The sequence below is a fragment of the Musa acuminata genome, chromosome BXJ2-3, assembly GCF_036884655.1.
Source record: "Musa acuminata AAA Group cultivar baxijiao chromosome BXJ2-3, Cavendish_Baxijiao_AAA, whole genome shotgun sequence".
NCBI lineage: Eukaryota > Viridiplantae > Streptophyta > Magnoliopsida > Zingiberales > Musaceae > Musa > Musa acuminata.
In genome coordinates this window covers 7768478-7791133 of record NC_088340.1, presented here as the reverse complement: position 1 = coordinate 7791133, position 22656 = coordinate 7768478, and the positions used below count along the sequence as shown (strand labels likewise).

Below are 22656 nucleotides of genomic sequence, written 5' to 3'. Positions count from 1 at the left end.
CTATTTACTCAAAACTCTCACTTTTCATTATGGGACTCGTTAAAGCATCGAAGGGATCATATGAAAAATTATATCCAACCTCAATCTATGTATAGGTATGACCATCAAATGAGTATTTGAGCCTTATTTTCATCCATGTCATATTTTGTATGTACGTAGGTTTGAATTGAATCAAATGGAATCGATTCAATCATCATCGATATCTACCATATCAATATCTACTATATATTCTTTGATTAAATTTAGTTAAGTTCAAATATATATTTTTCTTTAGTTGGTTTTGGACGAATACAAATAGAATAATGGATACTTGATTGAGTCGGGGATGGATCGAATTCAAGGAATTAAGCGAGTTGGAAGAGAAAGGTCACGTGCCTTGCACGCTCGTGCGTGGAGCCGACTGCAGGCACACGTCACGTGGACTTCTCCTCCCGCCCGTAAGTAATCACGAGGGGCAGAGACCAGATCCACACCGTTGATCAGAGGATGCACCGATTGAAAGAAAGGATCTACCTTTAGTGTACGGTTCCTCCTGCTGCCATCGATCACGGAAGGCCGACATCTCATCACCTGTGGAGCCGACTGCTGAGAGCGTGGTATTGTCTGCTTGATGGTTCGAGCGAGACAGTGAGCTGGATCTGCCTACGTGGGTGTTTGCGCGCGATGGGCCGCTTCGAAACAACTCTGTTTCCTGACCGACGTGTTACAGGGGATCCGAACGAGCGACAGCTGGCTATATCTCCACGTTTAAAGTCATCGTCGAGCGCCAGGTCAATAGTGGACAATCCCGTCGGACATCCGGTGGACCCCTATTTGGTCCCTTCCCTTTCCCAACGATTGGCGGGCGGGTCCCACGGGCCTGGTCAATAGAAGTCAAATAATAAAGCCGCACCGCATGTCTTCCCCCCCAAAGCCCCGCTCGCTCTCCCTCTCTCTCTCTTTCGATCGCTCGTCATCGAAGGAAGCCAAAGAAGAGAGAGCACGCACGCGAAGATTCCGAAGGAGAACGCTCTCCCGTCGCACAATCCGAAGTCGGCCCAGTCTCTGCGAGCGAGAGGGTGAGCGAATTGAGGGAGGACTCCCGTCCTGAGATGTCTTTGGCCGAGTGGGGGAAGCGGCGGTGGTCCTGGTCGTAGCAGAGAGGGAAGTGCAGAACGCCTCCATCGCGTGGGAGAAGGAGCGATAACCCAATCCGTTGACTTCTTTTTATCCTCTGTCCCATACTTTTGCCTCCTTTGCTCCTTTCCACCGTTCTCGGGTTCCAGTGGCTGCTCTCGGAAGAACGGTAGGGTTTTATCAAGTTATCGCTTTGGAATCGAATCGGTGGTTATAGATCGTTTTTTTTTTTGGGATTTGAGCTACGTGCTTTCGGAGATGTCGACGAAGGTGCGGAACGGCGACGCGGGTGACGCGAAGCTGGAGGTCGTGTGGGCCACCTGCGTGTGCTGCGGACTAATGGAGGAGTGCACGTCGGCTTACGTCGCGCGTGTGCGCGAACGGTACGGCGGCAGCTGGGTATGCGGCCTCTGCGGTGAGGCCGTCAAGGACGAGATCCGCCGCTCCGGCCACCGTATCTCCACGGAGGAGGCCCTCAGCCGCCACATCAGCTTCTCCGAGAGCTTCCGCTCCGCTTCCCCACCCATCGACACCGCGGAGCACCTCATCACCGCTATGCGCCAGCTCCTCCGCCGCAGCCTCGAGTCGCCGCGGGCGATGCGCTCCACTCCCAACAGCCCTCAACGTGAAGCTGAGGGGGAGGACGGCGCCGTGTCCTCCGACGCCGCCCGTCGCTCGCTCGCACGGTCCGGGAGCTGCTTCTCGACTCTGTCTCGCTGATTGAAGCAAATGGGACAAAGCCCTCGCCAACAAATCTCAAGGTAAAAAGTAAAAAACCATCATTGGGACGGGAAATCAATTAAATGTCACTATTTAGATCTCGAACAATACCCATATATCTAATTCTTAGACAATTATGTTTACCTTACCATTTCAATCAAATCAATGCAACCAATGCAGAGAGAACATGACGAAAATCATTCTTTTCCACAAAAAAAAGAGATAAAACAATAAAATCTTTGCTAAATTGATTCTCTGTGCAGTTAGTATTACTGTATGGGATTTTGTTGATCGCCTCTCTGCATGCTATTCATCATGTGGTTCTTGGTGAAGGGAGTAATGCCTTTTATGTAAATATCACACAATTTGTGTTCATAGATGTTTCAGTAAGTTCCAAAAGTTTGATTGATGTGGATGTGGAGATCTTGGAAGTATTCGGTTGGACAGGGAAGATGTTTTGTTGTTTCTGCTTACTGTGACAAGTAGGTGGGGGAGGCTTGTCACATTTGGACCATAGTCTGGTAAGTTGTTTTACAGGTTATTATTCACATGTTACTTGCTTGATAATGTGATTTCTAGCTAAGTAATGTATGATTTCATGCTAATCCTATTAAGCCAAATCCATCAACCACACACAAACACACAGAGAAAGAAATAGTTTATCAACAGAACCAAGTTTTTTCTTAGTCCTTTCAGAGAAAACTGCTTATGTGCCTCTCTACAGTTTGGGGAGGATTTTGTTGCACAAAAATTGTAGAATGTTCTATATGCAGCATGCACAACTTATGATCTGAAATTACTGGTTACCTGTACATCTGTGTTTCACAGGACATATGAGTATTTATACATTTGGGAGGATAAATGTAGAGACTTTCTGAACATTGCAAGGTATTTATAGAATTGACCCTTCTCATTCTATGCAGATCTTTAGCACAATCCTGATGGTTGGTGAATTATCTTTAGGTTGTGATATTAGTTTTTACACTAATGCAAGAAGAACCAATTCTTCTTGACAGGGCTACTGAATTGTCTTTTAGTATGTACAACTCGAAAGATCTGAAACTTATTAGAGACATGCACTTCCAGAGGTATACATCTGTATTCACAGGACATATGATTTTTTTGCATTTGAGAGGGGTGTATATGAAACTTTTGAACATTGCAAAGTATCTATATAATAGACCCTTTTAATTCTATGCAGGTCTTTAGCATAATCCTGATGGTTGGTGAATTATCTTTAGCATAATGCTGATATCTGTTTTTCACATTAATTTCCGAGTTTATGGGGAAATGCAAGATTTTGTTAAGCTTCATTGTTTGGATGTCTAGCCAAAAACAAAAAGAGAAGAAATATAAGAACCAATTCATATTGACAGATTAATTGGAGGAGTGTTATCAGCAGCAGAGTTTATGGATAGACAGCTACTAGAGGAGAAAAATATGGTCATATACTTCATCTCAAATATGAGCTACATGAATGAATGGGAGGCTATAAAGAAGCAAAATAACGCATATAGTTGAAGGAATTATGTAGCAAAAGAAAATGCAATTAGCTGAATTCTAGCAACCAAAGAGTTTATTTCTTGACTTAGCAGTATAGTTTGTAAGAGGTTTATAAGGAGATAATGAGAGACATTATGGAGAGAAGTGTGATCTCCATCAGACAAACCAATAGGGTTCAATGTTTCTTCTTCCATGATACTATGCATTGGTGTTTGATGGCTGTCTCATTTGAATGCCAGTTGACAATGCTTATCTTGGTCACGGAAAGCAGGAAAAATGAAGTCTGTTCGTCTTTTTGTGGCCTTCTGATGGACATCCAATATTGCTGGAAATCCAAGTTCAATCAAACTTGTTTGATCCCAAAACTATAAGAGGAGATTCAAAGAATCTGTTGTGGTTGATGTCTGAATGATAATAATATTTTTTGGAATTCAAATATATTGCTAAAGAACATACATCTAGATTAATAAATTGTAATCTAAATTAAGTTTGAACATCTCAATATCAACTCTATAAACATGAAATGTTCAGTTCTTCAACACCTACGCCTATGCTATAATGATTCCAAGAATTACCATGTGTGATTCTGCTGCATCTTCCTCGAGCATTGCCTTATGAATTTTGAATGATTTATCGGAAAAATCAAAACTAATAAAAATTATAATTAAAATAAAAGGTTTTTCTTCTGCGATCGCCCAAAGTACTTACCTCTTCGTTATCCTAATTGAAGATGGATCTACACACACACACACAAAAAGAGTTGGGTTCTGGATTAGTTAGAATATAATATCTATATCGAATTGATCTTATTAAATTGAATATAATATTTGTTTATCATGTTTGAAACAAATATGGATTATTTGGCAGATTATTAGGTCGGAATTAAGACACATTCATATAATCAAGTAACTAATAGGGTTAAATTGGCAGGGCAATGACACCAATTATAATCAAGTAATGCACAAGACGCCAAATATACCAGCGTTATATAGTATATAACGGGCATGTTCATGACGGCCCTTATTATATTCGTCGATCAAAATTCAAATAATTAAGTAATTAATCGAGAACAATTAAAATGAAATTGGTAACCACGCGCACCAATTAAATTTATTTTTCGGATTCCATTAATTCACATGACCCCCCGAACGTACCAGCGTTATGTATGCCGTATATAACGGATATTATTATATTATAACAGCGTTAAAATAATATAACGGGCAGCGTTGCTAGGGCCCTTCGGCATACTACTGAAATGACCGAATCACTCTTCTATTTGATTCGTCTTTCGATATAAAACCCTTCTTCTCCACGGAAACGATCGTCGCGCGTGGTCTCTTTGGTGCCCTCTCCTGCCATCTCCTTCGATCATTCTACTCGCCAGTTGGTATTCCGCCGATTGGCGCACCTATTGTCGATTCTTCCTGCGTTGCAGATTGAATTTTCTTGTGATATTTGTGCACAGAGGTTGAATCTTTAGGTGAGATTTGTATGTTCCAGCCAATGCGGCAAATGGCGACTCATTTTAATGCTTCAGATTGTAATTCTCAGTTAAAGAATGAATGCCTTCTTATTGAGATGATTCGTAGATTTTCAAAGATGCTACAGTAAGAAACATCACTAGGGTTTGTTTTTTCCTTCTCGCTTCAAGTTTTATCTTTTCTCTATGCATTTAATCGTTGAGGTTTACGGTAAAAGGGAAACGGGAAACGGAGCAAATGCTGGTGATGGCCCAGCAAGCTTTGACTGAGAAGATTTCATAGGCATTAGATTCTCTTTTTACTTTTTCTTTTTTTCCTTTAAGGAATCACAGGTGGACGAAAAAGTATGAGCGAAGAACACTTCTCTGTTTCAAGAACTCAATCCACACTCTTGGAGATGTTGCAACAATGTGCTCAAATGATAATACTTAGACACCTCTCACCGAATATTCCTGATAGATTGATGTTCTTTTGGTGCCTTCATTTGATAGCTTAGCCAGATAACAAGGCACCCTTTTAGGCTTTTGTGTTGCGCCATTAAGGTTGGATGGTTTATTGATAATATTATTATCCGTAAAGCTAGTGGAATTCAGTTCTTTCTTCTCAGTGTGGAAGTCTCACTAGATGAAGTCCATAATCTTTGCTCATCAATCTCTGCATAAATCTCTATGTTCAATTTGATTTATTTTGTACACATGACTTAAATATTCGATGCTTCCAAATGTGTAGTCTTCCTGTTACTTAAAGTGCACCTTTTTATTGTTAAATTGGGTTTCACGAAGTTGGTGTGCATTATGGTCGAAAAGTTTGACTGACATACATGTCCAAGTTATGTGGACATTCTGAAATAAACATGTAAATTGATCTTTATATAGAGTTCATTCTCTGGTCATGCAGCTTGTAATGAAGAAGTCAATCCTTCCTGTGAAAAATGAGAAGGGTTCTGGAAATAAAATTCTTGCAAAAGAAGATTTACAGAAGCTTCTAAATCATTATTTTGGCTACTCTGAGTTCAGGGGAAAACAGTTGCAGGCCATTAATGCGGTTTTGTCAGGTAGCTAGTTCTGCATTTTGTTTATGTTGTTTCATTGGTATATTGAGAAATGGAAGAATGCTTGTGTTTCACTGATGTTATTACACAAAGATTGGTAGCTTGTGCATAGGGATTCCATATCCAAAGTCCTGTTGTTATGCATGCAGGTTGTTACTGTTTAATTATGAAATGTAGGGAATTACAATGATACGACAACAAATTAATCAAGGATAATTAATATAGACAAAATAATTGTGTGCAAGAGAACATGAAAGGCTTTGATGAAGGAAGAAAAATTAAAGGATACAAATTGGAAGGGAAAAGTTATATGATAAGGCTAAATGTTATAGTCCTTATGACATGGATTACGAATAGTCTACCATCTGAATGGTGTGTAACAAATGACTAAGATGTATAAAAGCTAGCAACTGGAATCTCTGTTGATCCTGAAATGAATACAATTACAACTGTAATTTGCGTCATAACTCTGGTATTTAAAGTTATTCCAGATGAAGGGTCATGACAAGCATACTAGGATTCCTTTTATGATAAACACTACAGCTTTCTTTATTCCCCATCTACCATCTGCAAACAAATATTTTTGCTAAGGGTCATATTAGTTATGATTCTCAGAAGAACAAAGTAAAGTAGAAAAGATTAAATCCATAGATTATATTTCATTATCAACTTAGTCAATTCAAACAAGAATTAGCTATGTGAGTTAATTTTGATCCAATTTTGACTCAAGTAAACTTAGAAGATATAAAAATTAATTTAGACTAATGCAATTCCATTTTACCTTAACATTAGCCTCAATGAGATCTAAATCTTGATTCAACATAGGGCCCAAAGTACTACAACAATAAAGCTATAAAGTCCCAACTATTTGGATCGGTTGCGTGGATCTTTTGCCATCATTGAGATCAGTAAAAAGTCATATGTTTAGTTAAGAGTATCTAAATCTTTATTATAGTTTCTATTAAAATCTTATTAGGTCTTCATTGATCTCTCATCATATACCACTAATAGTAGTCATTTCATCTCTTCTAACTATCACATATATAGTTATTCTATACCATCTTAAACAATTGTCCCTCATTTTATCTTCTATTAAAGTGATACATAATCGTTTATGAATACAAATATTTTTTTTCATATCTTTTCTAGGAGCTGCAGACATTCACCACACCACAACATTCTCATCTCAACAACATATATTTTTTTTATATGTTGTTTCTTAACTAGTCAACATTTAGGTCTATAAAGCATTGTTAGTTTAAAAACTATCTTATATTATTTTTTTATGAACCTCAAAGGTATCTGATGATCATATAAGAATCATTTTAACTATTCTATTTTTATTCTACGAATAATATCTTCATTGATCTCTTCATTTTGTAGAATAATTAATCCAAGATACCTAGAGCTTTTACTTAATGAAATTTCTTTCCCATTCAACTTAATTATATCCTTCTATCTATTCTTAGTAGTACTAAAATTCCATCTCATATATTCTTAGTGCATGACTCAAGTTTAGTATTAATTCGTTCTATACTCTTATAAATCATGACAATATCATCAATTAGAAAAGATAGAGACTTTATGCGGGTCCTTGATGTAGTTCTATACTAATAGAAAACTTACTAGACAAACTTCTTATAGTTCTAATATTAGTGACTACATTATTATATATATCCTTAATAATGTTAATATAATTTTTAATATAATTAGTGGATACAAATTTGTTTTCTAAAGCCCATAATAATAAATCTCTAGTAACTTTATCATAGGCTTTTTCTAAATAAAAAATATAAATATTGCTTTTCTCTTTATACTTTTATATTAATTATCTTAGTAAATAAATAGTTTCTATTGTTGATCTCACACTCTTAGCTATTTTCATCTTTTTTTAAGGTGTAGTTTAGCACTAATTTTACGAACAAATCTATGATTACTAATTGACCACTATTATATATCGTTAAAGCTAAATCATTTGTGGAATATTGTTAAATAATTTATAAAAATAATTTCTACATCTTTCCTTAACCGTGTTAATTTATAAACGAATAAGATCTCTATCTTTAATGCATCTAGTGTTATCTAAATCCTTACACTTTCTTTTCTTAGTTTTAGGAATTCGATATATATATATATATATATATATATATATATATATATATATATATATATATGTATATATTCCCATCTTTATTACCTAATTTATTATAAAAATTATCTTAAGTTTCATATTTTGCCATACTAACACTATTTTAGACTCTTTTCAAGATTCTATATATCTTTTAAATTTCTCCTCACTTTTATAATTCTATTAATCTTTAAAGCATGATGTTTTAATAATAATTACTTTTTGAACTTTCTTACACCGTCGCCAACTCTCACTTAAAATTATACTTCTAACCAAGGTTCGCAATACCGTACCGTAACGGTATTTCGACCTGGGCTCGGTACCGATACGGTATGGTGTACCGAGCGGTACACCCAGGTGTACCGAGCACTGTAGCATTGCTACAGTATGGATCGGTACCGGACGGTCCGCGTACCGCTGGCCTGTCGGACCAGTACGTACCGCCCGTACTGGGCGGTACGATTCGGTATGGCAGACACTGCTTCTAACCTTTAGCATCATCAAGAATCTCCTTTGTTAAGCTCCTAATAATATTAGCTGTTATAGTCCAAATAATATTAATATTATCTCATTTAAGTTTCAAATCATCTTTCTTTTCATCTTATTCTTAAATATTTTTATATTATTATCTTTATAATTCTACCATCTAGTCTCTATAAATTTTTTATTAACTTTTTCTTCTTTCATTTTCTTTGACAAATATCTAATACTATCAACGTATGTTAATTCATCAAGCTTTCGTCAGGCAAGGATTTTAATTTCGAATAATACCGCCCGTATCGGGCGATATTGTCGATTGGGGTTGCTTATGTCTCGTTACCACCATAAATTGGTTGGTGACGGTCAGTGATTACAATAGGCGCTCGGGCGCTTGCCTAGGCGCTTGGGTGAGGCGAGGCCCGAGCTCCTCGCTTCATTTCCAGGCGACGCGCTTCAAAGAGATGTCGCCTCGGCGCTCGCCCGAGCCCAGGTGCCGAGTGCTTCGGGCGAGCGGTTGGGTTAAACCAGGTGACCAAACTAGATTTTTAGGTCTGGTTGGTCTTCGGTGATTTAGTTGGTTCGTCGGTGCTTTAGTTGGTTCAATCGAACCAACTAAATCATCGATATCAGGCTCCCTCTCGCGATTTCCTCGACTTCCCCAACCCTAACACTCGCGATTTTGCCGCCTAGATTTCTTCTCCGCTGTCGCTGCTCTCTGCTGTCGCTGCCACCACTACTGTTGCTACTCACCGCTGCCACAATCACTGCTTGCCGCTGTTGTCGTCGCTCCCGCTGTTGCTCGCCGCTTCGCTATCACTCGCCACTCGCAGATTTCGCTCCCACTCCCGCCGTCGCTCGTCGCTCTCGTTGCTGCCGTCGCTCTCGTTGCCGTCGTCGCTTTCGCTCCAGATACCATTGTCTTTGCTTCAGCAGCCTCGGTCTTCTCACACTCTTTTCACTATACTGTTAATAGTATATTAACAGTATACTGCTAACTGTATACTAATAATAGTATTTTTATTTATTAGATTAATAATATATTATTTTGATTTTAATACTATTAATTTTTATTTATTTAAAATTATTGTTGGGTTTTCAGAATAAATGTCAAGTGTACAGAGCAACTCAATAGATTTGATGTAAAATTTTATTGTTTTAATTTTTGAGACTTTTTTATTAATGTGACATTGTGATTTTGTACCCGATTTTTTTAATTTAATAGTATATTTTTTATTTAAATAATTATATTTATTAATTATATTATATATTTTTATATTTTAGTGTTTCGCTTCGCTCGGGCGAACACCTAGCGCCTCGGGCGTTTTTGGACCTTGGTGCATAGCGCTTGTTAAATAACTGGTGACAGTCGATTTCGTTCATCGCTACGCGTTACTAGGTGGTATTAGCTGAGGGAGAGCGAGGGAGAAGAGAAGGGAGAACCTGGAGATCCGACGCCGCTCTCCCTCTACAATCTCGATCCATTGTCGCCCTTTCTCACCAAACGCTGCAGATGAGATATCGCCTCCTCCTCATCTGCGACAAGGCCTCGGCGTAATCGGCGACTTCTCATCCACACAGGGAGAAGAATATATATATATATATATATATATATATATATATATATATATATATATCGAGCGGTATGGTACGAAATTATGATCCTTGTCAGCAGGTATAATTTTACAATTCTTACATATACTTTATTTAACTTTCTAGCGAGAAAACATTTTATCTGATTATAATTGGTAGTTTGGTACCACTCTTATAAATAATCAAGTATTCATCTCTCTTCTTTTATATACAATTATGATATCATATGAAGTGGCACAAAATCCAAGATTAGACCACCCTCTTCATTTCTCTCCCTATGACCAAGGCCGCTTGTACCTCTTTAAATCGACTATACAATTTTCCTACAAGACTATTCAAATCTCCTCCCATCATAAGTTCTTCAGTTATAGGTATTTGTCGAATGCTATAATCTAAGTTTTCCTAAAATTCTCTTTTGGTTTGATTATTTAGTCCAACTTAAGGGATTTAACTTTTAGCATTCAAAACAGGTTTTAGAACTATATTTCTATCTCTAATATTTTTACATCTATAACTTAAGAACCTTATAAACAACAATTTCTATACCATTTTTGTGTTTAAAATTTTCAAAAAATTAAATTTTAAATCTAATACCATGAATCTTTTTGAACTTTTTACCTACCCACTTAGTCTTATAAGCAAATAATGTTTATTCTTCTTGCGGTAATAATCCTACCAACTCTAGTCCCTTTCTTGAAAGTGTTCATATATTCCATGTTGATAACTTAATCCTCTTTTCTTGGGCTAACTTTTTTATTCACATTGGTCTGAAATAGTGAGAGATTCTTACCCTACTTTGCACCACATTCGAACATCGATGTGATGGTTGCTTTTGGATGACCTCCTAGCCCATTGTTTTTCAGACACTAGATGGTGAATGTGCCTCATGTCACTTCCGTATGACGACTTAGCCCTATATTGAAATTGGTTAAGATCCATGTTCATGATATTTGAAGAAGTTTTATGCTGATGTTGTCAGTAACCTAATACAACCCTCCACCTTTTTCATCTGAATTTAGGACCAACATTGGTGGTGTTAACATAAAGACCCAATGGGATATTCAATATTTATTTATTTTAGTCATATGTGCAAATAGGCACTTCTTTTTTTAATAATCATGTCCTTGTATTCAATTTTTATTTAATTGTTCTGATCATTTTCATGGTTCTGATCACTAAATTTTTATGAAAACCAATTCTTAGACCTCATGCAATGAGATGTCACTGGGATTGGACCACACTCTGCTCCTTAATGCAACAACTATTCTGTACCTTGATCAACTAGGATTTTTTCATTTGACAAAGTGACCTCAAATTTTTAGCCACTTGAACCGTCATGATATAATAATTTGTTATAGTGGAGCATTGTAGGAAGAATAATAGAACTCTCAAACCTCGTATCTTGCGATGTCATTTAGTTAAGTACCATGGGCAACTTAGTATCTTTACTGAGTGCTCTCAGATTTGTAGTCACTTGAATCATCGTGATTAGATGGTCCATGGACATCGAAGAAACAATAACAAAATTAGGAGGATAAAATAGGAATCAAATGTGAAATTCAGGTAATGAGTTATATAGGAGAACGCTTTTTGCAAGATTATTGAGCTTGCTCTGATACCATTTGAGACACAAATGTGACCTACTTAAAGACCTGTCATATTTGAGCACTCTAGAGTGTAGAGTCCGTAATTGTATTATTGATTGACCTTACAGGAAGGGACTGTTTCTGTCTCATGCCAACTGGAGGAGGAAAATCTATGTGCTATCAGATTCCAGCAGTAGCAAAACTGGGCATTGTGCTTGTGATCTCTCCCTTGATTGGTAAATGCTATATGTCCCTTGCACAATTTACATAGGCTACTGGTAGCTCAAAAAAAGCTAATTTTCTTATTTTTGGTACTCTTATCTGACAATTTCTTGTTGATCTTTTCATTTCATTGGTGCAGCACTGATGGTAAGCATGTCCACTATTCTTATTTATTCCAATTTTAACATTTGTTGTGACTTAATCTTTGTTTCCATTCATAGGAAAACCAGGTTGAAACCTTGAGGAAGAAAGGAATTCCTGCTGAGTTTCTCTCCTCTACACAAGCTGTGCATGTTAAACAGAAGGTAAAGAATTGCATTACACATTCATCTTTAAGTCGGCTATTTTCATGGGTACCTCTGTTTTACTGTAGTCTATTGTCATTAGAGCTGTTTTATCATGTTTCAAAGTGTACAGGAACTGTAGTTCCTGAGGAAGAAACTGTATAAGATTGTCATCGGTCTTATGACTAATTGCCAGTACCTAGCTATTTCAGTCTTGGGCTTTATGTTACAGTGTTTAGAAGATTTGAAACTGAGACAAATCTATGTGAAATTCCTATTTTTTGATGAATTTATTATTCAACAAATTGGATAAACATTAGTTTTTAACTCCTATGTGGCTGTGTCTTTGTTCAGTCATTGACTGCCACTCTTCTGTTTTTCTAATTATGTTCACCAATGATTGTGTCTCTGATTTGTTTTTTGTTTTTCCAACTTGGCATTGTGCTTATGTCAAGAAGGTTGTGATAACATGTCATGTCCTATAAATGGAAAAAATTGCAAGTGAAGGTATGAGAAGTTTTATTGCTAGAAGTTACATAAACCATGCAATGATGCATCATGTGGGGAGCAGTATGATGAGTTAATCTGAATACTTTTCATGGGTTGCAATAGGCATTGTTGTTGCATGCTCATTAATTATTTTTTTATCAGTACCTTTGTTGGACCCCGTAATATGAAGAAGATTTTTTCTGGTTTCTATGCTTCAGACAAACAAGCTTTAGATATTTTGCAACATTTAGGTATTCATCCTAATTTTAGAATTTACAGTTCTCTTATGTGCATCTACTTGATGTGTCTGTATGTTGATAACGATATTTGTTTGTTTTCTTTTATGGTGATGATATGAGGACTTCAGAAATCTATGCAATAGTAATCTTAAGCTTTCAAGATTTTTCTGGTAACCATTTGAAATAAAAATAACTTACCAGGCTCATACAGTTGAGTTTCTAAGAATACAACTTTTATGTTGATATTAGTGAATATTATTGGTGAAGCAGAATTCCAGAAAATCATTCACAATAAGTTTTACTTCATTTTCTATTTTAAGACATCTTTTTTGTTGCTGCTCTCCAGATCCATGAGGACCTAAATTCTGGAAAGCCTTCTCTTAGATTGTTGTATGTGACTCCAGAGTTGGTGGCAACTGTTAGTTTCATGGCCAAGCTAACAAAGCTTTATGATAGAGGGCTCTTGAGTCTCTTTGCAGTAGATGAGGTTTGAAAATTCAGTATTTAATTGGACTTCTATTACTTTGTAGCTTCTAATTGTTGTTTGTGACCCTTACCTACCCATTCTATATGTGTTCAGGCTCATTGCATTTCATCATGGGGCCATGATTTCAGGTTAGTAATAAATATCATCAACCTGGAGTACTGCATAGTGATTATTCTACTTATTAATCATGTTTTGAAGAATAAGAATAATATTCAAAGTCTAGAATAGCCTACTAATATTTTTATCATGCCTGCTTACTTGAAATGCAGGCCCAGCTTTCGCAAATTATCTTCTTTAAGGAGCCATTTTCCAGGTGTTCCTATATTAGCTCTGACAGCCACAGCTGTTCCTAAGTGAGTGAAAAATTTCTTGTATTTACCAAAAAGATACATTTTTCCTGTTTGCTTTTATAGGTTAATTCCTTTAATTGCACTTTTATTTTCAATTATTTGCAGTTCCCTACAAGATTGATTTCTAGTATGATAGGTGTTTGATTGGATCAATTTTATCCCATGTTAATTCCTAAGTTTTAATTATTTGTAGGTTTGAATTGTTTCAAACTAGATTGATCAAGAATTAGCACATGTATGTCACCTTTGATTCATGCCAGTTCACATGTACCATACATGGGCATGGTGTGCAGTACCATGCTAGACAGTACTTGTGTGGGTTGGCAGACTCTTGCTAAGTGGCATGTATGGTAAGTCCATTGCCAGCAATGTACCATGTTCCAATTAAAGAACTTGAAATTGGCGTCATAGTATATCTTTTTTGTTCTTTTTGGAAACTGTAGTTGATTTTTGCCATTATCTTCAAGGGCTGCTAGATTTAGGTTGTCTGAAAAATTGCAGTCTGATTAATCAAGTAATACTTAATAACTCAAACAATGACACATGGGATTTCTGGTGAAATGTAAGAGGATTTATCTACTGCCACTATTGATCTAAGCCATATGAAAATTTTGGTTTGGCTAATTACTACTCCTCAAACTATGCATAAGCTTATAATGAAAAATTACTTGTGTTCTCTCTCTCTCTCTCTCTCTCTCTCTCTCTCTCTCTCTCTCTCTCTCTCAATTTCTATATGTTTTTCCAGATTCTATATCTGAGACTTTATGAATATTCTTGTTCTTTTGTCACAGAAAATAACTTGATCCATTTTGTCAGGACTTGTGGGTGTATGTTTAGACTGTTTTATGATGTATCAAGCCTATATATTTTAAAAGGAACCTTTCTGTCTTGATACATAGCATGCCAGTTCCGTGAATCAGACTTTTATGTGGAATCCATCTAATAATATAAAGATTTCCAATATTAAGCCTCATTTATCTTCGTTAGCATGAATCAATAACTCTGATATTTAGACCTGAGGCAAAGTCCAGTAATCTAGATAGATGATTTATCCTTTACTTTGTATATTGACTTTCTTAATCATTAAGGTATAGTTTGTACTGCATACATCATTACACTATTTTGGCATTGTTAATAACTGGGTTCTTCTGCGATGCAGAGTTCAGAAAGATGTGATAAGTTCCTTGTGCCTTCATCAACCATTAGTCCTAAGTGCTTCATTCAATCGTCCTAACATATATTATGAAGGTAATATCATTAGGTCACTGTCTTTTGATCAATGACATTCTCTTTTAGTTTGTTTACAAATCTTTGTTTTGATTGCATTTTTAGTTCCTTTCAGAATTTTCAGTAATATTTGTAGTGCTTTCTATTTCTTATATGTTTTAAATGTAGCTCTCAAAGTAAGCTTTTCATTCAGGAACTCATCATGATTCCACAACATTTATTGTCATTGCTTTTTAAGTTTTATAATTTCTTTCATTTCTCTTCATTTTCTGATGATCATGTTAATCATGAAGATGATTGGAAAAAACTATAGTAGTATGCTGTCTTTCCCCTCTTTTTGTTTCTCCTGTTGTTTACATTCTGTTTTTAACCAGAATTTAGACCTATCTAATTTATAATTATTTGTTGCAGTTCGTTACAAAGATCTTTTGAAAGATACCTATGCTGATTTGTTAAATCTACTAAAATCTAGTGGAAATGTTTGCTCGATTGTTTATTGTCATGAGCGTTCCACTTGTGATGATTTATCATCTCACCTATCAAAGCATGGTATCTCATCAGCAGGTATGTCTGTAAGGTCTGAATGTTAACCATCAAGGATCTTTGTTAATAATAACATCGATGTATTCTTTTTTGCTTTCTCTTTGTTTTAGTTTACCATGCTGGTTTGAGTAGCAAATTGCGGTCTACTGTGTTGGATGACTGGCTATCTTCCAAAATTGAGGTTGTTGTTGCAACAGTAGCTTTCGGGTATCAATCGTCTTAATACCTTTAGTAAATCTATTTGATATATTGTTTATTGAACTGCGTTTAATTTCCTGGATGTGATTGTATTGTTAATTGGTTCATCTTGCAGCAAAGTATTATAGTCTTTTGTCTGAATTAACTTGTTTGGATCTTTCATAGGTAATACAATAACAATTATGATGAGACCCTTTATGCAAATCATTTGAGAACTGTGGGATCAACTTCCTCAAATCATGACTCCACATCTCGAAACCAGGGCCTCTATGAGAAGTTGTAACTGAAACTAAGTTAATTAAACCAGGGCATAAATGCGTTAAGATGTCAACTATACCATTTTTATGTGAACTTTCATATACAACTTCGAGCAATATATTAAGTTTCACTAGGGGTACCCATAAGATCATTGATATAACTTCTAACCATTCTTGATAGTTATGACTTCAAGCCAATGCCCTCTTGTACTGCGACTTTGCATCCATTATTCAATCAGCAAGTAACATTTCTGTTGTACTTCTGGTGAATTCTCTTACTTGTAAACAAAAGGAAAACTACTTGGCTTGTTTCACAGAAGTGCACTAATCAAGGGTTTCTGCTTGATTGTTGGTCTTTATTAAAGTTATTTTGATAGCTTGTTTTGAAACCTATCCTAAGGAGTTCTTATATTTACTCACCGACTTCAAGATTGTTGATGTGTGGCAATGGAATATGATTGAGTCTGGAACCTTCTATACCAAGCTAGTTTGTCATATCCCATCAAGCTTGAAAAATGATGTTTCTATTCTATATGAAATACCCCATTAAGGCCAAAGGTAATGGACATGAATTGGTTAACTTTTGGTTTTTAAGATTGAATAAGGATAGTTATGGGGAGAATTCTGAGAATTTCCCTAATATCCAAGGTAATTGGTTCCTTGTTTCTTTATAATTTCTACTTTTTTAAGGATAAAGAAGATTAATCTTTTGCTAAGAAAAACATACATTAAGTTTAATTATTATCTGAGGGTGTCCCAATACACACCTTGTTGCTTTGACCATACTCCTTTTTCTTTTCCTCCATGTCTTTAGAATGTTATAGACTTATAGTTATGTTTGTTTGATAAACCCTATTATATTGCCTATACAGAATCTCACCATTACTTGTGCTGAATAGTAAATTTTAGGTTGACATTGCACAACATCAAGGACCTCGAATAGTAAATTTTAAGATTATATTATGTTTGTTGATTTCGAATTACCAGGTATTGGTGACACTGTACCTGAAGGATGACTTAACTCATCCTATAAGTTGAAAACAATTTAAATATAAATTGATCTTGATAATCTACATTCTAGCTTCAGTGGTGGTGTTCTTTTTAGTTTCTGCATTCAGACTATTTCATATTTTACTGAAAATCTGTCATCTCATCATTTTGTCTACTGTGTCTGTTGCGGTTGCTTGCTCGTGTCCAATCATAAAAATTTGGGGTTTTTACACTTCGGGTTTGGCACAGGATGGTATGAACTATGAACGCCTTGAGTATTTAATTTTATACAAGTTTCTTTGTCTTGGTTTGAGTACTAAATTGCTTCACTCCACATTGTCCATTTTGTTACTTATAGGGTATAGATAGAAAGGATGTTCGCATTGTTTGTCACTTCAATATACCAAAATCAATGGAAGCCTTTTACCAAGAGTCTGGAAGAGCTGGCCGTGATCAGTCGTCTTCGAGGAGTATTTTATACTATGGATTGGATGATTGCAAAAGAATGGTGATTATACCAGATACCCTATTTCATGCCTAATGGAGATCACCACTTCTAAATGGTCTGTTCTCTATGTAATAGGAATTCATTCTGAGTAATGCTATTGGGAAAAATAATGAATGTTCATCTTCCTCAAATGGCTTGTCAGAGAAGTCCCTTGCTGCATTCAATCAGGTGTATTAACTGTTCTGGAAGGACAATTTATATGTTTCTCAAATTTTAGTTAAAGAATATTGCATTGCTGCAATATACAGATGGTGGAATACTGTGAAGGTTCTGGTTGCCGGAGAAAAAAGATTCTTGAAAGTTTTGGTGAACAGGTTCTTACCATGTAGCTTATCAACACCACATACTTGATAAATTCCAGTCTGGATCCTATTTTAATTTGTAATTAACTAACATTCGATGGTTAAGTAGATATCAACATCATTATGCCAAAAAACGTGTGATTCGTGCAAACATCCGAACCTAGTAGTGCAGAAGTTGGAGGATCTTCAGCGCATACATTATTCTCACAAAAAGGCCAGGCTCTTTCCTATTTTCATTAAAAGGTATTGTGTTAGTGTTAAAAAGTTCAAATACCAGTTAAATAAAGTGTTCGAGCATAGTTTGTTGCTTTCACTATTATGCAAACTGCACATCCACAATTAGGATGAATTTTTAATATTGTTTTCTATACAATATTATGATTTTACATCTAGTATGATTTACACAATCTATGATCATCATGTGTGAAATTTATAAAAAAACATAACAACAAATGTTTAATTTATATGCACATTATAATGTTTAACATGTTTTGAAGCCTTATATAGATGACATGTAAATATACAAAGTGTAGATAGTCTTGAAAGTTGAAACTATTTGACACATGTTGAAAAGTATTCAGCAACAGTTAGTGTTTGACAGACCAATCATTGAACCATGATATATTACTGTCTATCAGGATATGTTCTATATATTTGAACGCAAAATGTCAAAATGTCAGTTATGGCATTATATAATAAAGATATCTTGTATTGCCTCATGCATCCTGTCCCATATGCTCTTTTTATTGAGGTTTGCCATGTTAAATTTGCAGTCATATCAGTATCCCATATGTCTAACCATAATTATGCATTATAGTAGCTCTCTTACTTTTTAAGGATATAACTTTAGCCAGTCATTGTATGGCATGGCCTAGACTCAAAACCATACTTATTCTAACAAGCTCAGTTAGGAGTTATTCGCCTGGTTGATTTATGCATAATTGACTGTCCCTTGGTTGTTTCCAGCACAACCTATGGCACTTCAGAAGGTCAGAGCACAGAATTCTGGAATCGAGAAAATGAGGATAGTTACTTGGGTGAAGAAATATCAAATTCTGAAGGTAATACATCCATTCATGGTTAAAGCTCAAACTTTTCTGTTAATATATCTTATTTTCAGTCATCTAGGAGCTACTATCTAGCTCATGTTTGCTTCCAGTACTTCTCAGTGGTTTTAAGCTCTATGGTTTAGGTTCTGGCAAATAATATAGCTTATTAAATGGGATTATTCTTCTGAAACAAAGAAGCCGTTTGTTTTCTTTCTTTTGTATACTATACAATTGGAGTGGCTCAATCCAAGAATCCAATCACAAATATTCTGGAAGAAAGAAGGCTTATTATTGCACAAAAGGGATAAGAAATTTGAGCTTTACCATTATGAAATTATAAATATTTTTGAATTGCACATGTATCTTTTAACTGTTAATTTTAACCTAACAGATGAAGCAGATGATGCTAGCAATATGACCAGATCAAAGATGCCAACAGATGCAGCACTAGATGAAAAATTCAAGATATTGCAGCATGCAGAAGAGGTTTATTTTCGGAGTAAAGGTCCAATCCAGCAGGTACGAATACTCCTTTTATTTAATATAGAGGTTCATTGGAGCTTCAGCTTTTCATAACTTTCACTGCTGGAAGGGTTTAATATATTTCACAAAATTGACCAGTTTCTTTGACTTGAATACCATTTTATAGTTGTCTGCATATAATTCACACCTTGTTGACAAGTCACAGAGTGCACCATCATTATCACTAATTACATACTGCAACCACACTATCTATAAACTGCAACCAACTTTTCCGTTTAATTTAATGCCCTTGTCATTAAACTGCAACCACATTATCTATAGACCAAAATGCAACTCTTTTGCCCCTGGGACTTCTTAATTTTTTGGATACTTTACTGCTCTTTTTGAAATTAGTTCCCACCATGGATTCCATTATCCTGCTGGAAGTTGACTACAATTCTTTCACCAAATTTTGGCTCCACCTCCATCAATCATAGTTATGAATTAGTTTTTACTTCCTAGGGAACTTAGTGACCATCGAATTGATGGGAGAAGGTTCAGTGAATGAGGATAGTTTTAAATATGAGGGTTTTTTCCTTCAAAAATACCGTGGTAAGGCTGATGGCACATTATTGCAGAGGCTGCTGCATAAATTAGATGGATTAGTCTGGTGTTTTCTTGTAAACTGCAGAAGTGTTGGCTGTAGTTTACGATGTAAGATAAAATGCTTCATGATAAGCTAAATCATTTCAAATTTTCAATAACTCTTTTTATGATGTAAGTGTAAGCATATGAATGGTATTTGTAGACCATATTTCTGACAAACATGTGGACATGCAGAGGCAGTCAGATCTGGCCTCGAAGTATCTGAAAATGAGAAAATATGCCATCAACCCATCAGACTTTTGGTATTTCAGAAGATTAAAAGCTGTGTGATAGAAGTTCACATTAATTTCTTACAAGGACATTCTAAACCAAGCTCTACATGGTGTTCATATGTTGTATAGTCTGCATGCATCCTTTCTGTCTAGTCTTGTCTTCTAGTTTCTCTCTTCCTTGTTTGATAGTGAAGTTAATGAAATTAATGCAATATAAGTACTGCTGGTTTGCATGTGATTGACCATTTCGAATGGCTGTATCACATCTCTTGGGTGATTATCAGGGTAGCAGCGACAAAAAGACCATTACTGACACATTGAGAAAAGAAAGCACAAAAAGGTTTTTGAATGCTCTGAAGCAGACCAAGGAACGGCTCAGAAAGCTACCGTAAGCAACTTTCTTTTTTTAACAAAAGCCTTATCAAGCATATGTTCTTCCATAAACTTGCCCTGCCATACCCCTGAAATGCACTGTATCTATTGCCAGTGAGATACCTGGATCTCATATGAGTATGTTTAAGGACTCATTTGGCGTATTTCTGTTTTGATATTTAAAATTTGAAAAATAAAAACTTGGAAATCAATGCAAACTTAGTCTTGGTGTCTATGTATCAAGAAGAGTAATTACCTTATTTGTAGATTTTTTTCAAACTTGGTGTCTAAAATTTTCCATAATTAACTTCCACTCTTTTCATCCCTCTGTAATCAGAAATTTTTTTCTACAACAAAAGAAAGAACCACATAAGACCGACTTTTTTTAATTTCTTATGTTCATAGGCACTAAGAAAGTAATTAATGCCAAATTACTTTTCTATGTAACCACATTCTGGATTGGTTGGAAAAGCTTGATTGGTTGCATAATTTTGTTTACTCAATTCTACCCTATATTAGTTCATTTTCCTTCACCATTTTTTCCAAACTTTTGATCAAATACTACGAGTTCTCATAAGGATGTTCTTTCCTCTAATTTGGCTTTCTTGTTCTGTCATCTTTCAGAATAGACTGTGAGGCTTCTGCTGCGTTCCTTGAAATGGAATGTTTTAAGAAGTACGAGAAGGTTGGGAAAACATTTTACATTTCGCAAGTTGCTGCCACAGTCAGGTGGTTGTCAAATTCCAGCTTTGAGCAGATATATGACAGGCTTAGTGATGAATCTACCCAGACTAGCTCCAGTTATGGACAGGATGATCTTCCAAGTGGTACTGATTCAGCTTTGCTTCAGGATGGGATTACTACAGAAGCTGTGCATAAAGAAAACCAGCTTAATAGTAATGCCCTAGTAGAAAATTTTAATTGTTCATTAGAGATGAAGAATCCTAGCGAAAAGATTGATCTTCCTCCGATCCCATCCTTCTCGGAATTTGTCAACGGAAAGGGGAGGGCACAGTCTTCTGGTTCTTCAAATATCACAACTTCAGAATCTAGGAAGCACATGGGCAAGAATCCGGAGAAGAGGATACGATTGAAGTAAATCTGCTTAACCGACCCCTCTCAGCTAGATGTTACCTAGTTCATTTGTCTTTTAATGCTAATGTTGTCAAACTACGTGAACCGGCAATATGTTGTTTAAGGGGTAGACATCAATGTTTTGATCCATGTTCTGGAGAGTTTTTTGATGGCTGTAGAAGATAGCTGCTAATGGACCCTATAAAAGGCATCTCATGTGTCTGTGGCAAACAAAGATTTTGGGCTTGCAAATTTCAAGCACTTGATTAAACATCGTCCTTCTTTGTGATACAAGTTCTTGTTCCTCTTTGTTTTTGATTGATCTTTTGCAGTTGCATCAAAGGATTGTTGTAAACTTTTACATCAGTCAACTGGATAATTCGAAGAGTCACCGGTTGGCACTGATCATGTTTCAAGCACTTGATTAAACATCATCCTTCTTTGTGATACAAGTTCTCGTTCCTCTTTGTTTTTTATTGATCTTTTGCTGTTGCATCAAAGGATTGTTGTAAACTTTTACATCAGTCAACTGGATAATTCAAAGAGTCACCAGTTGGCACTGATCATGTTTTGGATCAGCTAATTAAAAATCCAGGAATCATTTTGGTGCTAATTTATGATGAAGAAACTCCCAAAATCTCTTCGATGAGTTGACCTGGAAATGTTGATTGTTATGTTGTGCCCCAAATGTAGGATGCATAGAACATGAGTGAAAGTTTAGAAGTAGGGATGCCAAAGAGGCTTGATAGTTCTCCTTGCACAATTTATGTGGTTCAAAATAGTATCAACTAAGCCAAGAATGCTCAGTATCAGCGAAATATATTGGATGCATAAAGATGAAATGTTTTTGCTACGAAGTCGAACTATGCAATGTTTCGAGTGTTGAAAAAGATCCAATTTAAAATGGCTTTCTTGATACAAGCAATGCATGTAGATGATGTTGCAAATATGTTATTTGGGATTTGCTACATAGATTTTTTGTTGTTGTTGTTGTTGTTAGAACAAACAATATACACAAAAGCAAGATATTGTGCAAATTTAAACAGCTTTTAGAAACTTTGCGGCCTTGG

General features: G+C 35.9%; 2 protein-coding genes across 6 annotated transcripts; both read left to right on the top strand.

Moving 5' to 3' along the window:
• The first annotated feature begins 901 nt into the window (after positions 1-901).
• On the top strand, positions 902-3030 carry LOC135582866 (uncharacterized). Of its 5 annotated transcripts, XR_010485110.1 has the most exons (4): positions 902-1285; positions 1359-1877; positions 2665-2724; positions 2853-3030. XR_010485110.1 is itself a non-coding variant. In XM_065098807.1 (3 exons), exon 2 carries the CDS (start codon positions 1375-1377, stop codon positions 1834-1836), a length of 462 nt encoding a protein of 153 aa, XP_064954879.1. In that variant the 5' UTR covers positions 902-1285; positions 1359-1374; the 3' UTR covers positions 1837-1877; positions 2760-3030. The 5 variants fall into 5 exon arrangements, 3 of the variants coding, with proteins under 3 accessions (XP_064954879.1, XP_064954878.1, XP_009391729.2); XR_010485108.1 differs by having other exon boundaries at positions 1359-2724; XM_065098807.1 differs by lacking the exon at positions 2665-2724 and having other exon boundaries at positions 2760-3030.
• Positions 3031-4616: 1586 nt separating this feature from the next.
• LOC103977821 (ATP-dependent DNA helicase Q-like 3) lies at positions 4617-21977 on the top strand. The gene is made up of 20 exons (XM_009393453.3): positions 4617-4819; positions 5718-5874; positions 11784-11891; positions 12017-12024; positions 12099-12182; positions 13236-13376; positions 13470-13504; positions 13646-13729; positions 14886-14974; positions 15365-15517; positions 15607-15703; positions 17191-17194; positions 17300-17449; positions 17525-17617; positions 17698-17763; positions 17861-17994; positions 18718-18812; positions 19192-19319; positions 20425-20528; positions 21137-21977. The coding sequence occupies exons 2-20, from the start codon at positions 5724-5726 to the stop codon at positions 21609-21611; spliced, it is 2199 nt and encodes a 732-aa protein (XP_009391728.2). The 5' UTR covers positions 4617-4819; positions 5718-5723; the 3' UTR covers positions 21612-21977.
• Positions 21978-22656: the final 679 nt, after the last annotated feature.

Bases quoted from the DNA above. Each gene is read 5' to 3' on its own strand.
- LOC135582866 (XM_065098807.1), top strand. From the start codon at position 1,375: ATGTCGACGAAGGTGCGGAACGGCGACGCGGGTGACGCGAAGCTGGAG.
- LOC103977821 (XM_009393453.3), top strand. From the start codon at position 5,724: ATGAAGAAGTCAATCCTTCCTGTGAAAAATGAGAAGGGTTCTGGAAAT. The intron at 13,377-13,469 runs GTTTGAAAATTC...ATATGTGTTCAG, and splicing joins GTCTCTTTGCAGTAGATGAG to GCTCATTGCATTTCATCATG. The intron at 17,618-17,697 runs GTGTATTAACTG...TGCAATATACAG, and splicing joins CCCTTGCTGCATTCAATCAG to ATGGTGGAATACTGTGAAGG.